The 24,918-nt window shown below is 47.6% G+C and overlaps 1 protein-coding gene and 1 pseudogene across 1 annotated transcript in view; both read left to right on the forward strand.

Moving 5' to 3' along the window:
• Nucleotides 1-10,584, forward strand: part of NUP210 (nucleoporin 210) — a 118,517-nt gene extending 107,933 nt beyond the window's left edge. Inside the window, exons 34-40 of the mRNA XM_090278833.1 lie at nucleotides 1,233-1,356; nucleotides 2,367-2,513; nucleotides 4,876-5,126; nucleotides 6,044-6,260; nucleotides 7,959-8,054; nucleotides 8,134-8,217; nucleotides 9,231-10,584. Of these exons, the coding sequence (XP_090134959.1) occupies nucleotides 1,233-1,356; nucleotides 2,367-2,513; nucleotides 4,876-5,126; nucleotides 6,044-6,260; nucleotides 7,959-8,054; nucleotides 8,134-8,217; nucleotides 9,231-9,331 (1,020 nt within the window). The 3' untranslated portion in view covers nucleotides 9,332-10,584. The remainder of the gene's footprint in view (nucleotides 1-1,232; nucleotides 1,357-2,366; nucleotides 2,514-4,875; nucleotides 5,127-6,043; nucleotides 6,261-7,958; nucleotides 8,055-8,133; nucleotides 8,218-9,230) is intronic.
• On the forward strand, nucleotides 4,138-4,600 carry LOC150021764 (ubiquitin-conjugating enzyme E2 L3-like; annotated as a pseudogene).
• Nucleotides 10,585-24,918: the final 14,334 nt, after the last annotated feature.

Below are 24,918 nucleotides of genomic sequence, written 5' to 3' on the forward strand. Positions count from 1 at the left end.
TGGGCAGAAACTAAGGGTGATTTTGAATGAGATTCAGGAGGGAAAGCCATCAAAGCTTGATGACCATTTAGAAGTGGAGGATGACTCCCCACAGTGTGGCTTAGGTGACATGTAGATGTTGGTCCTTTGCTGTGAGAGGGAAGCACAAAAAAGGGTGGCCAGTTTGGGGGAAAATGATGAGTAACTTTGGGACATGGTGAATTTGAGCTCCTCCAGGTGAGGCTGGTGGTGATGCAGCTAGGCAGGTGTATCTGGAGCTCCACGGCAAAAAGCTGGAGAGGGGATGGGGCTTTACAGCACAGAGATGGTTCTTGAAGGCCTGGCTTCTTGCAAGGCACACCAGAGCAGAAGGGGAGTGTGATCAAGAGCCTGGCACTCTGTCGGAAGTGTGGAGGAGGAGAAAGGAAGCAGGGAAAGGACTGCCACACTGTATTCAAGAGTAGAAAAGAAGATTGGAGAACGTGGGAGGTACCTGCACAAGGGTCTGGGTGACCACTAGGGGGCTTGGGCCCTGCCTATGGTTCCGATCAGCCATAATCCTGAGAGCTGTGAGCACTTCTGGGAGACTGGAACCCCATCCCTATGCTCAATAAATAAGATCAAGTTCTGGTAGAAATCATATCTGTGGGAGGCGGGAAGTGCTCAGTTACCTGCACAGAGCTGGGCAGGCGGACTTCCAGCTGGAGAAGGCTCCTCTGGAGCTGGGCTTGCAGGACAGACAGCGTTGGACTTTGCAGAGGAGGTGAAGACATGTATCTGGGGTTGCAAGATGGGCAAGGGGCATGAGCAGGAAAAATTTGGGAAGACTGGAGTCTGCGGGCCTTCACTATCAGGGCTGTGTGAGTTTGCATTTTGGTTAGGTTGATTTTGAATAAATGATAGTAAAAGAAAATATATTATTTTCTCTTTGCTGGAAGATTTAATTAACCAAATTGATGAACAGAGAAGTGATAACTATCACAGGAGCCAAATCCATAGCCCACCCCAGACCGATGAATGAATTCAGGCCTGCTGTTCAGCTCTTGTTCAGCGAGAGAGCACTGGGCTATGAAGTCTGACCAGCCAGGGGTCTAATTCTACCTCTGCCATGTTCCAGCGCATCATTTAGGCTTTGAGCCTCAGTTTTGTCACCTGTGAAATGGGCAATCCCTGTGTCCCAGGCCACAGAGTAAGATCAAAAATACACAGGCTGCCACACAGCACTCAATAAAGTTCCCCTGGCTTCCTTCCAGATAGTGATTGGTGTCCCTCAGAGGATCACAGCTCATCACATCCGCCCTGTCCAGACCAACTTCCAGGAGGTCACAACTTCCAAAGTGATGATCACCCTGGGAGACAGAAGCTCTAACCTGAGAGGTAGAGAGTGAACAAGACTCAGGTGGTCCGGGTGGGAGCCCTGCCAGGCTCTGGGAGTGGGGCGGGGGCTTCTTATGCCCCTCTAATGGGTTTTGTATGCTTTTCCTATTCAAACTCATGCCAACTCCAGAGAGAACATTTAACCCAAGCTGGCCTGCTCCTTACAACTTTTTATAAATTTGAGTCATACACAGGCAAAAACCATGAAAAGAATCTTCCTAAAAGAGCCTGGCACCCAGAAACTGTCTGTTTCTGAGCTGGAAATGTGATTTCAGTTCTAGGGCAGCAGAGTAAAGAAAACCAATTGAACACTGTTAATCCCAGAAAGTAATGATTTAAGAGATCCCACAGCCAACATTGGCTTTGTAATTACCTCTCCCAGGTCATGCCCATGACAACCCTGGACAGCAGCTGCCAGAAATAAATATATCAATTCAGGCTTTTCTTTTTTTAATTAAAAAATTAATTAACTGGTAGAATTAAATGCCATTATTTTCATTCTGACTAATGAGGCAACTTTATTTCGTCACGGTAACCTCTGTTTTCCTACCTCAGTGCAAGTGCTGCTGCAGACAAGATATTCAGCATATTAATGGGGAACTGTTGCCCTCCTGATGTCCAGAAATAAATTGCCCATTTCCTGCCCCCTTACAGGAATAGACAACATACTTTATGGGCCTAACTGACCCATCTGCCATGCCCCAGCTCTAGAACAGATGCTGGAAATCTAATCTGAAATTCCCTGTATGCAGAATAACCCTCTCCTCTATAAAGTTTGTCCTCAGCTTTTGTAAACCCTAGCACCATCATGAAGTTTTGGGCAACCCTGGGGGCCCACGTGGGAGGATTTTGGCTGCAGGTACCATTTTGTGGCCCAGCCAGCCTCCGTGTGGCCTGTCCCTGCTCCTTCATCTTGTGGCTCTTCAGGCAGGTGTAGAGGCCTTGCCAGGCCTTGGAGCGGCAGCCCGAAGGCCTGGCCCACACCCTTTTCAGCCTCTTCCCGTCTCTAGGTGAATGCTCCCTGGCCCAGATGGAAGTCGTTAAGACCCTGCATCCAGAATCCCTCATCAGCTGCCAGGTCCAGTTCAAACACGATGTCTTCGATTTCCCAGCACGTGATGTGTTCAGTGCAGAACCCGTGTTTGATGCTGCACTGGGTAAGTCTGCAGGGGTCTGAAAGTAGAAACTGACTTGCATGGAGGGTTTCCCTTTAGTGTGTTTGACTCACAGTGGCTGTCTATCCAGAGGGGCAGTCTGTCAGGAGCCAAGCCTAGGGATTGATTCTATCACTGGCTCTGTGGTTCCTTGTGTCCTCCAGGTGAAGTGGGCATTCCCCTGATGGGTCATGGCCATTTTCAACAGCTACCTACCCCAGCAGAAAGGACATGATTCAGAGTTTGAAACCCGGACTCGATCACTCTTTTGCTCTTCCCAGCTCAGAGCCTGTGGGTATTGAGACTGCATCCCTCGGTGAAACGGGGTGGGTGGTACCTTGCTGTACCTGCAGCTCAGGGATCTGAAAAGAGCAAGCCAGGGAGGGGGTGGGAGGTCCTTATTAAATAGCCAAGGGCCACGCAATGTGCCGGTAACTAGCGCTATGGAACTGGAAGCCAGCATTGTGGGCAAAAGTAACTGCCTGGCCTGACGGCGTGCTGGCTGAGTCCCACCAAGCATCACATCCTTGGTCTCAGGAAAGGGGTGCCCTCCCAGGTTGCTATGAGGATTCAGTGGAGACATGCTTGTCACAGTGCTCTGCATATCCTGAGTCCTCAGTGGTGGCTGTCAGTATGGTTGTGATGATGTATGATGATGATCAATAGGCATTTTTTTCTGTCCTTTCTGAAAGTATGCAGCTCAGTCTTAACTGGGAGACATTGGCAGGCCATAAGCCCAGTTTGCAGCTCTCAGTGGCCCAGGATAGAGGCCGCCTCTCCCTGTGTTCGCTCTGTATCTCTATCCCTCTGGCAGGAGCACCAAAACATCTTTGGCACCCAGGCCACTGTCTGAGAACAGGAAATAAAGCCTGAGTGCACGTGCATGGGGACCAAACTCAGGGTTTAGCACAGACTATGTATTCAAAGGTCTCAGGTCTTGATTATTCAATGACTCAGACCCAAGGGGAGTGATGCTGTCCCTGCTTGACCAAGAGAAACAGGACCATCAAGGACGCTGACTTGCCTAGGGGTACTTAGCTGACATAGCCATGGAAGGAACTCACCTAGGGGTACTTGGATGGTATGGATATCAAAGGAACACTAACCAGGCATCCAGGTTTTAGATTTAGGGAGCTTTCCAAGGCATTGCTCAACAGTATTTGTTCAGCTCATTTTTATACTCTGGGTCAGATATGGCAGACATGATACACCAAAATAGTCCCGACTCATGCCTTTACAGAACTTCTTACTACATCTGGGGCCATAGGCTATATCCTGAGTAAGCTACAGCTTGAGCTGTAATCTAGTGTTGGGTCATGGAGTCTGCTGTTCACCATTTGTCAGCCTTGTTCTGAGCCAGGCTGGCTGGACCCTAGCTACTGAGCTGGACCAGATGTTCATGCCCCAGAGGGTATCAATCCAATGAGGATCTAGTGAATAGAGCATTCTGAGACAGGAAGAATGCTGGTCATAAATAGGGTATTTAATGGGCTGGAGACACTGATGAAGAACTTCCCAAGAGGTCCTTGGAGGAAGTGATGCCTTACCTGGGCTCTGAAGAATGAGTAGGAGTTCTCCAATTAGAACAGCAGGGAAAGACTGGGAAACCAGCGGTGGCAGATCCAAGATGGCAGCCAGCAGGCGGCTGACAAAGGAGCCTGAAGAAATCCACAGATGTGGAATTAAAAACTTCCAAACATCCAGGCTGATGATGCAAACTTATTGACTTGACAAGGGCTTATTGTCTCTGACCACCCTCCATATGATAAAGGGACCTTCAGAATTGAAATTAGCTTTCTAGCTGAGTGCCCATTCAAAGTGCTGAAAATGACATTTAAAATGAAGACCTACCATCCTAACATCGATGAAAGGGAGCAGGTCTGTCTGCCACTAATTAGTGCTGAAAACTGGAAACCAGCACCAAAACTGACTGACTGATCCAGACCCTCATAGCACTGGTGACCAACTCCCAGCCTGAGCACCCACTTTGGGCAGACCCAGGTAAAGAATACTCTAAGGACCATAAGAAATTCTGTAAGAATGCTAAAGCATTTACAAAGAAATACAGGGAAAAGTGACCTGTGGACTAAACTGCCGCAGTTGATTCAAGTAAGTGTGAGCAGAGACCCCAGCAGTGCATTGACACCTGCAAAGCAGGGCTCTGGAAAACAGACACATGCCACCGTTAGTGGCAGTTACTAACTTTCTACAGTTTTCTTAACCAAAACTGGTCTAGGTAACCTGTAAAGAAAGGATTAAAATTTTAAGGTGTTCTTTAAAAAAGAAAGAAAGAAAAGCAGAGATAAGGAATAGCATAAGGGCATGGTGGGAAAGAGGACAAAGTAGAACACCCTTGTCCCCACAGGTCAGTACCTCTGCTCGGTCGTGATGCACAGACTGACAGACAAGCAGCAGAAGCACCTCAGCTTGAAGAAGACAGCACTGCTGGTCACTGCCTCCCTCCTGAGCAGCTACTTTTCTGGAGAACAGGTTGGAGCCGAGGTGCCCTTCAGCCCAGGACTATACACCGACCAGGCTGAAATTCTTTTGAGCAACCACTACACCAGCTCCGAGGTCAAGGTCTTTGGTGCCCCAGAGAATCTGGAGAACCTGGAGGTAAGTGGCATTGGCATATAAGCCTAGGGCATGAGAAGGGACCAGGAGGCAGAGAAGGCTAGGTGGAACATGAGAATCCTAGATTACCTCTTTTTAAAATTAAAAACAAAAAAAAATTTAATACTCTTACCTCTTCTTTTCCCCATAGCACTATTATGATTTCTGCTGGTCTTCCCCAAGTAGAAGTTAAGTATGCAAGGGCAGCACTTAGCACAAAGCCTCTCTAACAAAGTCGGTGCTCAGTGAACATTTAATATATTGAATGAATGGGTTTAGTGCAGGAACGCTGCTGACATGGGGCAGGAAGAAATGCCCTAAATCCATAACCTGTCACTGATTCACGCACAAATGGGGACAAGTCCTGTCTCTCTGCGCCTCAATTTTCCCGTCTGCTGAATGGTGGGTGAACGATGTCCTGCAGTCCAGCAGACTGGCGAGAGAGCCGGGGAGATGTGTGAAGGGGCTGTTGGCTTCTCTCCCAGCACCTTCTCTGGCCTCACTGCAGCAAGCATGGCTGAGCCGAGAGAAAGAGATGAATGGGTTATTGGTAATGGAGGGTCAGCCAGGCCCTGGGGCTGCTGGTGACCCACCACTAACAGAACTCCAGGCTGCTTCCCTTGAAACTTGGTGTTTGGTGGTAGTTCATGTCAGTTTAGTACTTTTAAAAGAGCACTTGATTAGAATTCAATGATACTGATTTGACCTTTCCTTAAAAATAGCTCAGGTATAGAGTGTGTTCCTTCCCGACTTTGCAGGTGACATGCTATCAGTTCGAAGTAACCACCCATCTTCACCTGCCCAGCATGTGGGAGGGACCTGGGAGGGATCCCTGCCTTTGGCTTCCAGGCATGGGAGGGAAGCAGAGCATGTCCATCAGCGGTGGAAACGCTTCCCTCCAGCCCTGATATCTCTCCCAGGTGAGATCAGGATCTGCAGCTGTGCTGGCATTTGAGAAAGAGAAGTCTTTGGGGCTGCCCAGCTTTGTCACATTCACAGTTGGCATCTCAGACCCTGCGGCCGGCAGCCAGGGGCCTCTGTCCACCACGCTGACCTTCTCCAGCCCTACAACTAACCAAGCCATCACCATCCCAGTAACTGTGGCCTTTGTGATGGATCGCCGAGGGCCTGGTCCCTGTGAGTCATGGGCTGGGACACTAGCTGGGATGGACCTGGGTGTGGAAAGACAGACCAGAGTGGCCCTGGGTGTTAATGGAAACCTGGGAGCATGGGAACTGGAATCAGAAATGCGGTATGTCCCACAAAGTGAAAATTGCCCATCTGGGCCATCATGCACACTTTGCTCCTCGCAGTTCATTGTCAACCCAGCAGCAACAGGGAGCCTGTTAAAATGTGACTAGATTGTACCCCTCCTATGGTCAGCATTCTGCCATGGCTCCCAACTCCCTTCGGAGATAAAGCCCAAGTTCCTTCAAGGTCCCAAAAGGCCCCCACATGGTCTTCCCTCCCAACCAATTTGTGATTCATTTCCCTCTTGGCACCTTGTTCCAACCAGACAGGCCTCCTTCGTATTTTTGGAACATGTGCAGCCCCCAACTAGAGCTCTTTGTAGCCCCTTGGCCAAAGCCCCCCTCTCCTTTAAAACTTCCTTCAAATGTTACCTCACTCCAAACACACTTATCCTGTGTTTCTTCTAGAGCACTGCTGCCAGCTACCAGCAAATATAATAATTAATATCAAGGTATCTGTAGAAATTATGGCTTCTGTTAGTCTTCCCCAACTAGGAGTTAAGTATGTGAGAACAGCACTTAGCACAGGGCCTCCCTAACATACAGTTATGGTGCTCATAAATACATGAATGAATTTATGTATTTTGTCATCATGGATCAGTACCTGGGCTGGGCTGATGCCTGAGAAGCACTCCCCTCTCACCCCCATACTCTGCAAGGGAGAGGCATGGAATCACAGCCGCAGGAAGAAAGGAGTGATTCTAGAGATGTGGCTGAGGTGGGGACAACACCCAGAGGGGTGGTTTCACCTGCTGGGGACCGCTGCTTCAGCTAGGTGTGGAAGGATGAGTGGCCAGGGGCGGGAGATGTAGTCAGAAAGACCCTGGGGTGATGTGCCGTGTGAGGGGCTGGGCCAGGAGGAGCTGGAAGGAGCCTGTAATGCCAGCCCAGGGGCTCTGGGGTTTTTTCTGAGGCAGGGAAGTGACCTGGTCAGGTGTGGTTGGGAGTGGGCTGAAGGACTGGGAACAGTGTCGGGGACACTTGAGGAGGCCACTGTCTTCTTCTTGCTGAGCTCAGGGCAGCCCAGTGAGGTGGAGGGAGGGGCCCTTGATAAGGGTTGAGGGTGAGGCCTGAGCCATGTTGAGGAGGACCCAGAGGAGGAGAGGCTTTAGAGCAGAAGATGCGGGGCCCTCTTGGTGCACTCAGCCTCCCCTCCAAGAGCAGTGGGCTCCCTGTACAATGCCTTTGCCTCTGACCTCCATTTTTTAGTTTCTAACTCACGACTTGGCATTTTCAACACTGCTTTTGGGGCAGTACGGCTGACTCCCAAGCAGCTCACACCCTCCAGACTCCCCAGATAGGCCTGTTCTACCCTCGAGCCAAACTGTAAGGAAACTGAACCTTCCTGATGAGCAGTGTGGAGCCTTTCCACAAGGAGAGTCTCCTCCAAGGAGGCAGATTGTCGGGCAAAACAACATCAGATCAGGCAGCCCAAGTGGAAGGGGACAGAGCACTGGTGTGACAGCCCCACGGGACCAGACACTGTCCCTGGCCTCAAACAGGACACCTCACATTCTGACCATGCACACAGACATAAGAGGACTGCATGTGGCAGTTTAGTAAGTTGTCTTTCCATTGATGACAGATGGAACCAGCCTCTTCCAGCACTTCCTGGATTCCTACCAAGTCATGTTCTTCACACTTTTTGCCCTGCTGGCTGGGACTGCTGTCATGATCATAGGTGAGGTGGGCTACATGTGTCCCTTGAATTGCTCCCGTGCCCAGTCCTGCTCTCACCAGCCACGTGTTTGGTCTTGCAGCTTACCACACGGTCTGCGCCCCCCGGGAGCTCAGCACACCGCAAGCCCTGTCCCACCGAGCCAGCCCTCGCCACAGCCCCCACTGTGAGTAGCCACCCTGAGTACAGTCAGGCAGGTCTGGGAGCTGGTAGAAGGGAGCCCTGGGCCAGGGGAGCCCTGCCTGCGGCACGCACACGGCACCTGACCCCTGTCTGCTGTGCAGCTGCGATGGGCTCTGAGCTGCCTCAGAGACCAGGGTCCTGGGCAGCCCTGATAAAGGCTGTACAGTGCCAAGGCTCGTTCCTCTTAACAGCCCATTGTTTCTGCTGGCACCAGGGCCCTGGCGACTCTGCACAGCTTCAGGGGATCGTCTCTCTATAAGTAGTGTTTCCTGATACTGTGCAGTGCCCAGTATGCACAGCTGTACACAGCAGCCCTGTGTCTCCTTATTCCCATTCAAGAGTTCTCTCCCAGACACAAGAAATCCTTGAGCTGGTGTCTACTGACCCTCATGGCAGGTGAGGCATGTCTACTCTTTAAGGAATCCATGAAATTTCTAAAAGAGGACATGGTTCCCACATGCAACCTGGACCCCTAGAATCATAGTCTTTCACTAGGTGCGTCTTAGGCCTGTGAACTCAACGCTCAGTGAAAGGCATGCAGTGTTCAACAGCTCACTTGCATTGTAACTCATGGGTATGTTAACCAGCTGTCCTCACAGAGGCACGCACCCTAAGCACATCTCTGCTATTTACCACTCCCTGTGTTTGTTGGAGTCGTACCAGGGCCTTTGCACTCTCTCCCCAGCACTCCAGACCCCTGTGCACACCTTGGAGTCTTTGTTCATGCAGCTTCCTCTGCCCGAGAGCCTGAGAGGCTGTTCCTACCTAGTTGGATGGTCTCTTCCTGCATGCACTGTGGAATAACTGCTTCTCTGTCATCATGAGACTGTTATTTGAGTTCTGGGATGTCAGCTATTGATTCTCCCCTCTTAGGGCCAGCTCAGCAAGCCCCCAGTGGATTCATATGTGGCCCAAAGATGCGTGTTCTGAGGAGTCTGTGAGGAATGCCCCTCCCCCTTGTGCTCTGTTGCTCACTTGACTCTCTTTTCACCCTAGATTTTGCTGCCTCATCACTGATGCCTTGCAATGTACTGCCTCCTGGTCGCAGAGCTAGTCCTCCCTCGGGGCTATGGAGCCCTGCCTACACCTCCCACTAGTCCATGTCGTCCCCCCCGCCTGCCACGAAGGCCCTGACACTCCTGTGGCTGCATGACAGGGGCAGCCTCCGAGGCCTGAGCCCAGCGGGCCACTCTCACTGCCGTCTCTGTTCTCATAGATCTTTCGTTAGACTGTGCTCATTAGCTTCTTTTTATTTATCGCAGTTTATTTTACTTCAGTTTTGCAAAGGCTAAGACTTTCTGACTCATTCCTTTATGCCTGCTTAGCAGGGGTTTTTGGATGATGCTTTAGTTTTCCTAGGCTCTCTAAAATCACTCCCTTCTCAAAACTCTGAGCAGGCAGAGCTCTGTTTAGAAGGTGTCTGTAGAAGATATTACTGTACTGGTCTCAGGGAAAAGACTTTTTAATTACTTTTTATTTTTGTGGGATGTTTTCCCCTGTGGAAACTACTTTTCCCCTAATCTAGCTCCTGCTAGAAAATGAGGGGTGTGAAAGACAAGTGTCTGGTACCTGCCCATTGCTGTACAAGAAGCCTCAGGACTACAGCGACTCTGCCCCTGAGCCTCATGGGAGATGCTGAGACACCGCAGGAACTACCAGCCAGGGTCCTTTCCGCCCCTCTTGGGGCCACTGTGAGTAGACTGCTGGCCTTTGAGTTTCTTTGTACCCTAACCTGTGGAAACATCTCCTGGATTCAGCCTCAGCCAGTGGGGACATCCCAGCTCTCTCATCAGCACAGGGACATAGGAATCGTCATTAGGAAAACATCCTTGGAGTCAGTAATTTTTCTGTTCCTTTGGATAGGCCTTTGTGTTCTGCCTAAGCCCAAGGACCCAGTGTTATTTGCCCCTCCTTTTGTATAACAGTCCCACCTCAGCAGATCTGAGCCTTTGTTTTGCCACAAATGGGAGATGCCTCCCTGCCCTCCAAGCAGCTTCCCAGCAGGTGCAGAGCCCAGGAGGGCCAGTGAGGAGGCTGGGGAGAAGACAAGTGGGAAAAGTCCTCTCTCCTTCCCAGTTTCTACTTCCTCAGCAACTGAGCCTCCAACATCCTGCCCTGTGCCCTGGGGCCAGGCCTAGAGACACACCCCAGGGCTAGTCACCCATGGACGCTGTGTGTGGGGCCTGGTTTGACTCTGAGCTGCAGTGTGAATCCAGTCCTTTGGGGCTGGCCTGTTTGATTTACTTTTGTAAAGCTGGAGACAGGAAGAACTGTGCCTTGCGTATTACTTGAGCTCAAAGTGACATATTTCTACTTGGTTTATTTAATAAAGCTCAATATAATTTCTTAAGAGGAGTGTGATCGTTGCTGGAATTGCATGAGTCTTGCCTAGAAGTTGCCCAGTCCCTGGTGATTTTGCTTCTGGTTACATGGAATTGGGGAGAAGACTGTTTTGCTCCCCTTGAGCCTTCTGTGCTACATCTCCCTCATCTGGCTTGCCACCAAGGCCTCCCTCCCACCTCCAAAAAACTAGCCAGTGGCCAGAGCATGTGGCCATAGGTGCCTTCCCTGTAGGAGAACATGGCAACCCTGCCCACACACCCACATGTCACCGAATGTCAGCTCAGCCTTCTCTTCTGGTATTTTTCCCTCTGCCAGCCATTCCTTCCTCCCTGCCACTCTGGCTTCCACCCCAACTCTTCTCTAAAGCTGATCTTCCCAGGGTCACCAGCACCTCTGCTCAGCCAGTACTCTCACTGACCTCTAAAGCCTGGACACTTCCCCCTAAACTCTCCATGCCTTGTGGGCAACTCCTCATCTGCTGCCACACCTCGCCTCCCTAGACCATCACCCTCTGCCTATTGGGTTGTTCATGCCCCTCAGGACGGTCCTCTGCCAGCCCTTCCCCAGCCCCACTCACCCCCCACAGTCCCCTTCTGCCTTCACAGAGCACTCACACAGGCTTCCTAGATCCCTGTGAGGCAGGTCACAGGCATGGGACCAGATGCTAAGAGAAATGAGGTAGCTGCCCAAGGTCACAGGCCACCCACAGATGCCTCTGGTGGAGACTGGTTGTCCCCAACGTCACTTTTATCTTCTTCCTTAGGATCCAAACCCCTGACTGAGAGCAGGGCAAAGAGCAGCCAGTGTATGCAGAAACCAACACACAACTCTGCTTTAGGCACAGAATGTGAGCAGCTGTGTCCTGTGCAGCTCAGGAAATGGTCTCCTGATGGGAGGCAGTGCCCTCCTGACTTCATCATCCCTTCCCCTGACTGAGCAGACCAGGTGGAGTTTCCATGTAGCTAATAGGGCCACCGGAGTCACTGGGCCATCGTAACCATCGTGCCTGCATCCCAACACAGGATGGTCTCCCCTGACACCCATCAGCTTTATGATCAAGTTGGTTTTCATTCACAGACAAACCTAGTTCCTCAGATTCAATGGCAGCACCCAAATGTATCCCAGATGTCCCAGCCCTCCTTGTTCTGTGCCCCAACTCCTGAGACCACACCCACATGTCCAGTCGCCTCCTGGCCAGAGCTCTCCATTCTCCCGATGCTCACCTCTTGCTGGGAGGACCCTTGAGCTAATAGATGGAAGATACTGTGTCCACATGTGCCACTATCACTGTGTTACTGTTGTTGGGGAAAGCCAGCCCAGGGTTCACGAAGAGTGCTGTGGAGAAGGAACATTTGTTCACATAATAATGGGATGAAGAGGTAGCAAGTGAGTGGGAAGGAGGCTGCTCCTCCAGCCCCCTGGACCTCTGCTGCTATTCCCAGCTGTGTTGCCATCATCTGACCCCACTTCTTCATCCCCACTGTGACCTCCTTGAGTGTGGGAATAAGCCTGGTTCTGCTGTGTTCCCAAGGCATGGGGCACAGAAAAACCTAGAAAGCATTCAACTGATGTCATATGTTCAGCACAGGTCCTACGCCAGTTATGTGCCTTTGTGTCAACTCTGACTCCTGGCAACCCTAAATTAATGATGTCCATAACGTCCTGTGCAACAGCCCTGCTCAGCTTCTGTAGACTCTTGCCTGTGGCTTCTTTCATGGCATCAATCCATCTCATGTTTGATCTTCCTCTTTTCCTGCTGCCTTCTAATGATGTGCCTGAAGTAGCACAGCTTCAGTTTTGTCATTTTCGCCTCCACAGTGTTCCAGGCTTAGGACCCACTTGATCATCTTTCTGGTGAACCAGGGTATCCCATAGAGCTCTCCTCTCCCACCATATTTCAGATGAATTAATATTTTTCCTGTCAGCCTTCTTTACTGTCCAACTTCCGCATCCATATGTAGTAATTGAAAACATGAAGGTGTGGAAGATCTTAGCTTTGGTCTCTAACAACACATCTTTGCTTTTTTTTTTTTTTTCAGATTTAATGTGTTTTATTGATTAAAATATTACATTTGTGCCAATTTCCCTTCCCTCTGCTCCCCTCCACCCGGTGGCCCCCCTCCCTCCAGTTGTCCCCCCCTTTTAGATTATGTCCATTAGTTGTGCATACAGTTCCTCCCAACCTCTCTCCGTCTATTCCATTCCCTCCTACCATGATCCCCAATTCCTATATCATCTCCCTCCCTCTCCCCACTCCGCCTCCCTGTTGACCTCCCCCCAATATGCTTCCCGTACCCACAGTTCCTTTTCCACTCTCGTTGCCTGTTTCGTTTGCCTTTGTTTCATCTCCCTAGCTTCTGTTTTTTAAACCAGTCCCTTTAACATCTCATATAACAGTGGTTTGGATCTAATGAACTCTTTCAGTTTTATTTTGTCCTGGAAACACTTTCTCTGTCCTTCTATTCTGAATGACAATTTCGCTGGATAGAGTATTCGTGGTTGTAGGTTTTGGATTTTCATTACTTTGAATATTTCTTGCCAGTCCCTTCTTGCCTGCAGGGTCTCCCTTGAGAAGTCAGCTGATAGTCTAATTGGGACCCCTTTGTACATAAGTCTTTTCTTCTCTCTTGCTGCTTTTAAGAGTCTCTCTTTATCTTTAATTTTTGACATTTTGATTATAATGTGTCTTGGAGTGGTTCTCCCTGGGTCCAGTCTCTTGGGAACTCTCCTTGCTTCCTGGACCTGCAAGTCTATTCCCTTCCCCAAGTCTGGGAAGTTCTCCTTTATTATATTTTCATTCAATTTTTCAAGTTCTAGTTCATCTTCCTCATTCTCTGGCAAACCAGTGATTCTTATGTTGGGCCTTTTATAGCTGTCCCAGAGGTTTCTGATCCTCTCATTGTTGCTTCCCATTTCCTCTCGCTGCATTGGTTGACTGCTTGTTCCTTCTCCATATTGCAGTTTGTTGAAATGAACTCTGGATTTTTTTTCCTCACCATCTGTCTCGTATGCGGTTTTGTTCCTTTCGTTATGAAAGTTTTTCGCTTCTTTCTTATCTTTTTCCTGCTCTTTTGTGAATTCTGTAAGCCACCTGATAACAATGGCCCAGAACTGAGCCTCTGACAGGTTTCTTATCTGTTCATCTGTCAGGTTCTCTATCTGCTGCCTGGTGAGCTGTGTCACCGGGATTTCTATAGTTGTCTGCCACGTTTTGACAGATGCGTTTTGTTTTCTTGGGCCGACTGTAGGGGGCAGTGCCTGTGTACGCGTCACAAGTCAGCGACCGGCGCCTGTCTGCGACCTATTTCGCAGCCCTGTGGTGCTTTCTTTCTTTGGGGGCGGGGGTCCAAGATGGATTCATACAGTTATTCAGCTAGGAGACCGGGATCCGTCCTCCCGCCCCCCTGGGCCTCACTGTTCAAGGCGATGCGGTGGCCGCTCTCCCCAGCGCCGGGGTCGCGCACCGCCAGGGGCTTGACGGATCCAGGATTCCTCGCCGCCCCGCCGCTCCAGGTGCGACCGCAAACAGCACTGCCCTCTTTAACTCTTACCTGCCCAAATGGCACCGCTGGTTTATAACTTCATATGTTGGGCTTCCGTGTAGCTTTATTTTCTGGAATTTCTAGTTATCCTTTGTTTTGAAGTAGTTGTATTCCTCTCTAGTTGTAGAGGGAGACCTAGCGTGTCCGTCTAAGCCTCCATCTTGGCCGGAAGTCACATCTTTGCTTTTGATGTTCTTTTCTAATTTTTCCATTGTTGCCCTTTTGAGTATCAGCCTTCTGTTTATTGCTTGGCTTCAGTCTCCATTTGAATTGATAACTGAACCAAGGTAAGCAAAATCTTTTAACAATTTCATACTGCGGGCACAGTTTCCACTCAATAAATGTCAGCATTGCCCTCAAGCAGGTGCCCTCAGTGGCACAAGATGGCAGCCAGGAGTCAGGCATTACATCACATCCAGACATGGCAACATTTATAAGAAAAGGAGCAGAGAGCCAAGCTCTCCCTGCCCCTGTCCAAGCACTAAAGACTTCTTTTTTGGAAGACTCCTTAACAGACAGCTTCCATCATATCTATAGCTAGGTCATTTCTATCCCATGGATGTCAGAATATCGACTTCCTCAACTTCTTTCAGCAAAAATAGAAAGGTTTCAGCATCTGCCCAGTTGGTTTTCTCTTTGGTGACATTTTCTCCCCTTTACCCATCTTGTTACGGCTACATAGGCGAGACTGAACACTCTGAAGCGGTGTATAAAGTAAGCAAAGGATTTTAATAATGGCCAGGAGTTGGGCAGACCCTGAGCTGGTCTCTAACATGCTCCAACCTACAACGGAGTCTAAACGCTGGGTTTTATACTGGTGAGGCCCCCTTTGTTTCTTCTTTGGCAGGAAACAGCCTTAGGAAGAGGGGGCTGCGCAGGGCTGCAGGAATGTCCTGGCAGTAACAGGAACAGAAATTCACAAGGCTATAAGGTTATCTCCAGCGGCAATACAGCTTTCCAGCCAGGGACGAATTCTTTGCAAAGCAATTTATCTTCAAAGGGCTAGATATTCTGTAAAGTATAACTTTCACAAATGTTATAAACCAAACACAAGTAAATGGAAGGTGATTGAGGCTGAGGTCCTTTTAGCTTGTAAATTACCAATTGCTACAAAACTTTTTCTTCATTCCTTTTTCCAAGGCTTTTTAGCAAGTCCTTGCTACTTTTTACAAAGAACATTTGAAGCCCCTACATATTTACATATTTAGCAGACCTTTGAAACTTTTTACAGAGAATATTTGGTGCCCTTACAATCTCAAATACTCTGGGGCTTGACAAAGCTAGATAACCAGAAGCACAGGTGAGAGATCTGGGCCTTCTTTTCCTCAGAGGTGACCATCATTTTAAAACACATTTTGGGATGGCAAATGCATGCGTAGCCAAACCTTCCCAGAATTGAATGCATTTACAAAACCAGGTGACATACAGCACAGTTCAGCTTTGTGTTCCCAAACTAATCAAGCAACTTTCATTCTAATGGGTGCCAAAAATTGCTTTCAGCATCACTTAGTGCTAAAAATATAGTATTGCATATGGATGTTTTTTCTTCAGAATTCCTAAGTTCGACCAAAGATTAACTCTGTGTCTTTCTGTGTGTGTGTGTTTCTTATTCTAGAAACATATCTCAAAACCTGATACACCAGCAAGGAGAGAGCCCAGAGCCTGGGGCATTCAGGATGGTGACATCTAGTCTGATGGGAAATGCAAATTATTTTACCTCTCTGGGCCATAGTAGTTCCCTTATTTGCAAAGTGGCCATCCTAACATCAGCCCCCCACCCAGACTGGTTGTCAGAGGGAAGTAGGTCAAGTGTTACCCAGCCTTCACCCTCCCTGCATGCATCCATCTACAGTAGTTCCCCCTTAGCCTAGGGGGGTACATTCCAACACCCCCAGTGGATGGCTTATTTCAAAGGAGTTTTAAGCTAAATGCACAGAAATAATGGACAGGTCTTAAGGCAAAAATAAACTTTTTACTAAAGTTATATGCCTGGGGTGTGACTGCCCACCATGACCTGCCCAGTTAGGAATTTATGATCTGATCACCCTGTGAGTTACTTTCCAGAGAACCCCCTTTTTTTCATCCATACATGTAAGTTTCCCAGCTGACCGTGGAGATGTGTCAACAAATCACAGCGTGTTAATTAATCTGATTAACTGTCAAGGAGCAAGTCTACATCTACAATTTTAACAGCAAATAAAGTGAGCAATCTTATTTAAAGAGTGAGAAGGAAGAAGGCAAAATCCGAGACTATGGATTTGGTGACCACCTATTATTTTGTTAAGCTTTATGTTATATGTAATTAGCAAATAAAATTCTGTGGAGGATTTCACTGGATGCCTATCATGTGACCACTTTCATCTGGGCAGTATTTACTGAAAGAAAAATAATACAACTTATAAAAACCAGGAAAATGGAATCTGAAAGACCCATTGTCTCCCTGCTCCTTCTCCGTGGAGGCAAACAGCAGCGACCAGTGAGGCTGGGTGGACAGGGCTCACACACCTAGAACTCTTGCCTCTGCCATTTATCAGTGGACGACTTTGACCTTGGATACCTCCCATCACCTCTCTGAACCCCAGATACCCTGCCAGCAAAATGTTATTATAACAGAACCTCCTCTGTAGGTTTGCTTTGTGGGTTTCATTAGCTCCCGTGTTGAAAGCCCCCAGCAGGTGAGACGGGTTGGGGCTGCAGACGGAGACCCAGAGTGCGTGACCTCACCTAGAAAGCTCCAGCTACCAGGCAGAAACAAAGCCCAGTGGGGACAATTCTGCTTTTCTAGAGACCAAAAATCCCTCTTTGATGGTAAAACCTTCCACTTTATAAATAAGGGTAATAAAGTTCAAGTTTTTAAAAAATGTGAAAAACAACCTGTGTGGGACAAAGAAATCTGGCCTCAGGCTACCAGTTTTCAATCTTTGAGTTTCTTCGTAAATAGTAAAATTCTGGCACATGAGTCTCCACATCCCCTTCCTATGGCCCTGGCAGACATTGTTGCTGACTGCTCCCAGTACTCTTTGCTGCTCAAACTGGACTCTGCCTCAAAATTCCTTACAATCCAGCATTCCAGGAAGCCACAGCCATTCAGCTAGTATTGGCAGAGGAGAGGAAGCCCATCACCCTTAATATACTCCAAGCCCCTCATTTTAGAGATGGGAAAGGCTGGTTTTACCCATAATAAAAAATGTGAAGGTATCAGCTTTCCTTCAGCAATTTGCCTGGTATGGACACACTTAGGGGAAAAAGGGATGGTAACTAAAGATAGTGTGTTTGCTAGAGGGTTTTTACCCATTCAAAGTTATAGGTTTGGGGCGGAAGCATCTTAAAATGCAGAAGAAGCAGGCAATTGCTGCCTTAGCCACCTGCTCCTACTGCCCCCAGGGTTCCAGAGGCAGCAGACAAGGGAATTTTGTGGGGGATCTGTTAAATGTGTAAATGTAGTCATTTTGTCAAGTTTTCGGGAACCATTGAAATGGCATTTTCCATTCATGTGAGGGCGGGGGATGGGGACTCATTGTCTAAATTAAAAGAAAATTATCAAGGGCTGGTTCTTGGGCACTGGAGTTGGAGGCAGATTCACATCTGCTGCCAAGTTGGTCATTTTGTTTCCTAAGCCAGGAAAATTGAGATCCTGTTATCACCTCCAAGGGACATTGGTATCCTTTGTCAGTGTCCTGCTTGCTATGCATTTCTTCTCCAAACATTTATGAGCTTTAAACATTTATGTGCTGGCAGGGTGGGAACAGAGAGATGAGCCAAGTGGGGCTTCTTCTTGAACAGACAGGCTCAAAGGGCCTTCTATGGGGTTAGAGGAGCTGGAGCCTGGGAGAAGGGACTGCGCCGGCGGGTGGGTTGGAGGCAGCCCCTAAGACGAGATGAGTCAGAGCCAGGCCAGGAACAACAGGCATCGCAGAGGAAGGGCAGGTTTGGGACTTCTAGCTTCATATGGGGGCAGTGTTGAGCAGCGAGAGGAATGGGTAGTGGCCTGGGTTCAAATCCTCTCCCGTTTGGAACAAAGTGATGGTGTATTGTGCTGGGTGTAGAAAGTTCCAGGGCCCTTATATACAAGGGGGATGATTCGAGGTCCTGATTTTGGACGCCTTGGATCATTACATTCAAACTGCAGGCTTCCTGTCTCTTAACTCTTACAACATTCTCCAAGGGAATACGTGCAGGGTGAAATGTTCTGACTGCAACATGGCCAAAGAGTCAAAGTCAGCAAAGCTGATTGTTCTCAATCTAATGGGACTCTTTTAGGCTTATCACATCTTGAATTAGAAAATGGATAAAACCTACTTAATAAAATTTCACACAATTTCAGGTTCTGAGTGGGTTATTTAATTTGATAATTAAAACCTATGTGATCAAATCATGTCATAAAATATTCTAATTAGTTGATCCTCAGTGTACTTTATCTTGCAAATGTTTAATGTGTTTTATTTTCTATTAATAAAAGTATACCTCTAAACATAGGCTGAAAAATTATAGATATCAACTTAGAAAGGCCGTGGGGGGATATAGGCTTGCCAAAGTTCTGTGAGGAAGCAATCCAGAAGTTGTAAACCTGTCCTGTAGGCAGTGGGGAGCCAGGAATGGTGCTCGAGTGGGAGTGTGGCATGACTGAAGACAGGGTAGAAGGGTTATCCTGGGGCTTAAACGTGTGTGTTAGTGGAATCCCTTTTAGTGTTAGCCGATAGAATGACTAGTCTGTCCAAACGGAGTGGATGGGCTATATTGGAGAAAATGTGTGTCCTTCCCTCTCACTTCCCTTTTGTCCTTTACCCAGGCTCTCTCTCAGGCTTTTGCCTGTAGTCTTGCTAGTCCCTTCCCCTCCCTTTAGTGTCCCCTTTGGCCCTTATCAAGTGCTCCCAGCTCCAATGAGCTAAGAACCAGGAAAAGAGTGGACACAAGGCCTAAGCCCAGTCTGCCCACCATAGCTGAGCCCTCAGGGAACATCTTCCCTTGAGGGATTGTCCTGTCCTTGGCAGCAGAGAAACATCAGAGGCCACAGCTTAGCTGAGCTGGGTGGGACAGCAGGGCAGACCCTCTGTAAACTGCAGCCCAACTTAGACAACATACACAGTGAGGGTCTGAAGGACACAGTAAGCAGCCCCTATTTGTCCCTGCCTGACAGGGGACATCTGAGAGACTCACAGGAGCAGGGCCACAGAGAGAACTCATCACCAGGAAATGCTCAGCCCAAGGAGGGGGCTCTGAACACTGGACCCCTGAATTATGCCTACACACCCACCAGGGCAGTACTACACCCCTCTGGCCATCTCTCCACCCCACTGGCCACGCCTCATCGCCCCTCCCACCACCAAGTCTATTCTACCATGGGAATGCTCTTTGTCAGCCCTGGCCAATCTTTTTGTTCTTTTCTCCCTTCTCCACCTGCTTGATTTCTCCATCAGGGACAGATATCTCACCTCTTGTCATTTCTCTTCTTCCTGTCCTCCTCCTGCACCCCTTCTCCTCTTCTTCTCTTCTTCTTCTCATGTAATACTCTCCAACCTTGCTACTCAAACTCTGTCCTCAGATCAGCAGCATGGGCCTAGAAATGCAGACCTTCAGGCTCCACCCCAGACATGCTGGATAAGAGTCTGCATTTCAACCAGACTCCCAGGAGACTTGATGCACTTTTCTAATTACAGAGTAATCTGAGTTAATTGAAGTAGAAAATATAGATAAGCAAGAAGAAAAGAAACATTACCTCCTGCTGACTGCTAACTCTTTTCAATTTGCTGTTCTTTCTTTCAAGGCTTTTTCTCACACACATACACATAGATTTTCTTACAGAAGTGTCAGCAAGCTGCAGAGATTTTGTAACCTACATTCTTCATGTATGTAACTATATAATAGGCATCTTGCCATGTCAATGTGTATGGGTCTATATCTGGTAGCCCTTCATTAATTTATACATACATTCAACAAATATTGAGTGCCTACTGTGTGCCAGGCACTGTGCTAGGATCTGTGTTTCCACTGGGAAACAAAGCAGATCAGTTCCTACATTTGTGGAGCTTACAGTCCAATTGGGCAAAAAGATAAACACCGATAGTGGGTCTGTGGCAAATACAACAGGCTCCTTGAAGACCCATAATATTAGGGGATTTGACCTGGTCAAAGATGGAGGCCGGGAAGTGATGATTGGGCTGGGGTTTGGAGAGCGATTGGTAGTTAACCACCTAAGGAGAGAAGGGGACAGTGATCCAAGCAGTGGGAACAGTGTGTGCAAAGGCTCCAAGAGGAAGAGAATGAATGGAGCTATTGTGGCCAATGGGCAGAGAGAAGGAGAAGAGGGGTGCAAGAGGCCAGCAGCCTGGCATAGACTCAGCAAAAGTCACTAACCCAGCTCCTAGTGAATGGGCATTTATCTTGCTTCCAGTGTTTTAGTGTCAAAAACAACACTGCAGTGAACATCCTGTGTATACAACTCTGCATGCTTGTCTGATTATTTCCTTAGAACAACTTCCTAGATATAGGCATGTGCCTTCCTCTGTGTGGGTCTTGAGAATTATTGAGCCAAAATCCGAAACTGGACTTAGTTTCCAGGAAGCCTGACTTTGAACCAGCTGCCCCACTCTGTGGATGTCCCTGCACCAGTGACACCAGAGGAGCCAACTCCAGTTGGCCATGGACAGCATGGGAGGGAGACCAAAGTCCTGCTGAGGACAGAGAGAACAAAAGCAGCTGGAGTTCCCTGCTTATGGTTCTCTTGATGGGAGCTGAGCTTCCCTTGCAGTTCTGAACTTGTCTCATCTTCTCAGTCCATCCTGCACTGGGCACTGGTGACCTGAAAGGCCTCCAGCGTATCCCTGACTGCCAGAGCTCCCAGTCCAATGTGAAGACAGCCCAGACTGAGACCAGGGCCAGAGTGGGAAAAGTCCTGAGAAAGCGTGGAGGAAGCCGAAGCCTGGTGTAGGAGAGAGAATGGTCAGGGAGATCTGCCTGGAAGAAGGGACACTTGCTCAGTGACCTTGAAGGTTTCTCTGGTGGACAAGAAAAAAAGGGAAGGATTCCCAAGCAGCAGGGACAGCAAATACAAAAATGACCCAAGAGAGGGTAAGAAGCTGTGTTTGTTGGGTGGGCAGTGGTGGTAGCAAGGAAGGGTATGACTAAATTCAGGAGGGTGTCGAGGTTATGTGACCGACTGGTCAGGGTTTCTGTGGGTCTGTTATAAACATTTAAATAAGTGAAGTGAGAGGTTGGACCAGACCACTGTTTTCTCCATACAGGCTCTGGAGGCAGAGGCCTGAGTTCAAATACTGACTCCACTTCTAATGATCTATGTGATCATAAGCAAGTTGCTAAACCTCTCTGTGCCTCGGTTTCTTTACTTTGGCAATAATAGTGTGTCCATCATTGGGATGATTTGGGATGAAATAACTTAATGGAAAGTACTGAGAAGGGTTCCTGGTATATAAAAGGCCAGCTGGGAACCAAGGAAGGATCACCCACCTCTCAGATCCTTGGTTTCTCCAGCTGCGGTATGGGCAAAAAGGACCCTCTCTTGCAGGGACACTTTTTTTTTATTTATTTTTAGAGAGTGGGGAAGGAAGGGCGAAAGAGAGGAAGAGAAACATTGCTGTAAGAAAGAAACATCAATCGTTTGGCTCTCATATGCACCCCAACCTGGGACAGAACCCACAAACCAGACATGTGCCCTCACCAGGAATCAAACCGGCAACCTTTCACTTTGTGGGATGATGCTCAACCAACTGAGCCACACAGGTCAGGGCTTGCAGGGGCACTTTTAGGTAGATATTTAACAACATCCAACGAGCATGCATGTGAATGGACTCTGCCAGACAGACTTGGCTTCTCTTATGGAGCTGACTTTGTAGTGGGGGATATGGACAAAACATAAACAGATAAGATTGTTTCAGAGGTAGTGCTAACTGCCATGAGAAACATAAAAAATGATCACAGGAGAGAGAATAATGGTGCTGGTGGGGATACTATTTTAGTTTCATGGTCAGAGCTACTTTAAGACTTCTGCTAGGTTCTGTTTTGGCATATCCACACCACATCACATCAAGTATATGAAAAAGCATGCACATGCCTCATTAAATAGAATTTATATATAATAACGCAAGAGCTGAGATGCAATGACTAACTGTCTAATGTTATCTTCTGTGGACATTTAATTAAACATTTATTCATTTTGATATGTCATTGTGTTTTTTTCCTCCCTCCCCCACATCCCATCTCAAATATCTTTATGGGCCTCTGACAGGCTCCTGGCTGCAGATGCTGTACCCTCAGGGTCTAAGGAAGAAGACCTTGTCTCTGGGGCTTCAGACTCCCCATCTATAAAAGGGGAACGTTAGAAGAGGTGCCCCAGCTGTGCATGTTTCTCTCATTGCTAATACTAACCCCTCTTTCAGAGTAATTGTAGTGATACTAGCTGTAACTCCCTCAGAGGAGGAGCTGTGCTGGGTGATTTACATGTCACCTCATTGAATTTCATGGTCTCCAACATCCCTCCTCAGTAGATATCCTTATCCCTGTTTTACAGATTAAAAGGCAGAGTCTGGGGATGAGGAGTTTGGACAAGCCCTGTGGGGCCCTAACACACCTGAGACTAAGTTCCCAAGATCATTTCAGGAGTGCAGACAGAAGCAAATTAAACAATACAGAATATCAGGGAGAGGAAGCCGCCCCCCCCCCATCATTTCTATTTCAATCCTTTTATTAGATGAAGGAGAAGAGCTCAGCTGCATAGTGACAGGTCTTTAACACCACTTTAGCTCTTGCTAATCTAGAAAGAATAGGCTTTAAAATCAGTGTAGAATGACCACAGTTTCTAACTAGAAATTAACAATTTTTTTCATTCTATTTTATTTTATGAATTACTTTCTAATTATGGCAAGTGGCACAAACTTTCATTTCATACTAAATATATTTTAGTAGAAAAGCTTTTAAACTGAAGATATTTTTTCTTTTAAAAAAGTAATTTAAAGAAAAAACAAATATGCATTTAGTGTTTATCCAGTGATGGCAAAATTTAAGAAGGCAGTACTTGAGTGAACAAATTTGGGATTACATTTGGAGTGTGCTGACAGACCTCTGAGACAAGGATCAGGGTGTGGGGAAAGGAAAGGATGACGTTATGCACACTTACCATGTACCATACACTTTCTATGTATTTCGATATCTGTCCTCATTTTATCCCCAGAGCAGCTTGGAAAATGGGATTAGTCTCCCCATTTACAGACGAGAAAAGTGAAGCTCAAAGAGATGAGGAGTTGCCCAGGATTTATTAGTAAGTTGGCGGCCAGGGTTTCTGAGTGTGGGCTCTTTCCACCACTTTTTGTCTTTCTGTAGTGTCCACCATTTTTGTCTTTACTTCGTTAATAAAGGGTCAGGTAAGTTGGAGAGTAAAAACAAGAAAGAGTGCCAGCGGGAGAGAAAGAGCTCCTCTTCCTGTCAGTGGCTGTTTCAGGTGACTAGGAGCTTCACAGAGTTCTGGGTGGGGCGTCTTCTTGCCCTCAGGCTCGGAGGAAGATACCTGTGATGATCCAGTTCTGAACTAGAAGTTCAAGGACTTCAGTCCCCAATCAGTCATTCATTCCCCCACTTATTTGTTCGTCCATCAGATGTTTTCTAAGGCCGTCTTGGTGGCAGGACGTGTGTGGGAGTGGGGGCACATTCCTGGCCTCAGACAAAATCATGGTGCTCTGAATTGGGTTGAAGTGAGAGGAAGACGTGCATAAAGAATATAATACCCTGAGATTATTTGTTCCCTTTCAGTTCACTTACTATGGCTATATTTTGAAAAGGTCATGAATGTATATGGGAAACAAAATCTGAACTTTACAAAAGGCTATGGAGTCAGTCTCTATTTCACAATTAGGATATTGTTACTTTATAAAAAGGTAAAATATACATGAGGAGGTATAAAAAAGTCCAGTGGCACCCACTTTTAGTATTACCTGGAGAGTATCTTTCTGAAAATAGTCTATACATATTCAAGTACAAGATCCTTAAAAAAAAATTTTTTTATTGTTGTTCTATTACAGTTGTCCCGTTTTTCCCCTGTTGTCCCCCCTGCCCCACTCACCCTCCTTCCCACAATCAATCCCCAACCTGTTGTGCATTTTCAAGGGTCATTGATACATGTTCCTTGACTACACCCTTCCCCTTCTTTCCCCCTTTCTCTCCCTAACCCCCACCCTCTGGTCACTGTCAGTCTGTTACTTGTTTCCATGCCTCTGGTTCTGTTTTGCTCCTTTGTTTTTGTTCATTAGGTTCCTGTACTACGTGAGATCATATGATATTTATCTTTCGCCCCCTGGCTTATTTCACTTAGCATAATACTCTCCAGTTCCATCCATGCTACATAAAAGGTAGTTCCTTCTTTCTTTCTGCTGTGTAGTATTCCATTGTGTAAATGTACCATAGTTTTTTGACCTACTCATCTCCTGATGGACACTTAGACTGTTCCCAGCATTTGACTCCTACAAATACCTCTGCTATGAACACAGGTATGCATAGGTCCTTTTGAACTGGTATTTCAGGACTCTTCGGGTATAACCCCAGCAGTGGGATCATTGCATCAAAAGGCAAGTTCTATTTTTAGTTATTTGAGGAAATTCCATACTGTTTTCCATAGTGGCTGTACCAGTCTGCATTCCCACCAACAGTGCACTAGGGTTCCCTTTTCATCACATCCTCACCAGCACTTGAAGTTTGTTGATTTGTTAATCAGGGTCATTCTGACAAATGTGAGGTGATATCTTATTGTGGCTTCAATTTGCATCTGTCCAATGGCCAGTGATGTTGAGCATCCT

The sequence above is a fragment of the Furipterus horrens genome, unplaced genomic scaffold, assembly GCF_987537825.1.
Source record: "Furipterus horrens unplaced genomic scaffold, mFurHor1.1.pri manual_scaffold_1, whole genome shotgun sequence".
Classification (NCBI taxonomy): domain Eukaryota; kingdom Metazoa; phylum Chordata; class Mammalia; order Chiroptera; family Furipteridae; genus Furipterus; species Furipterus horrens.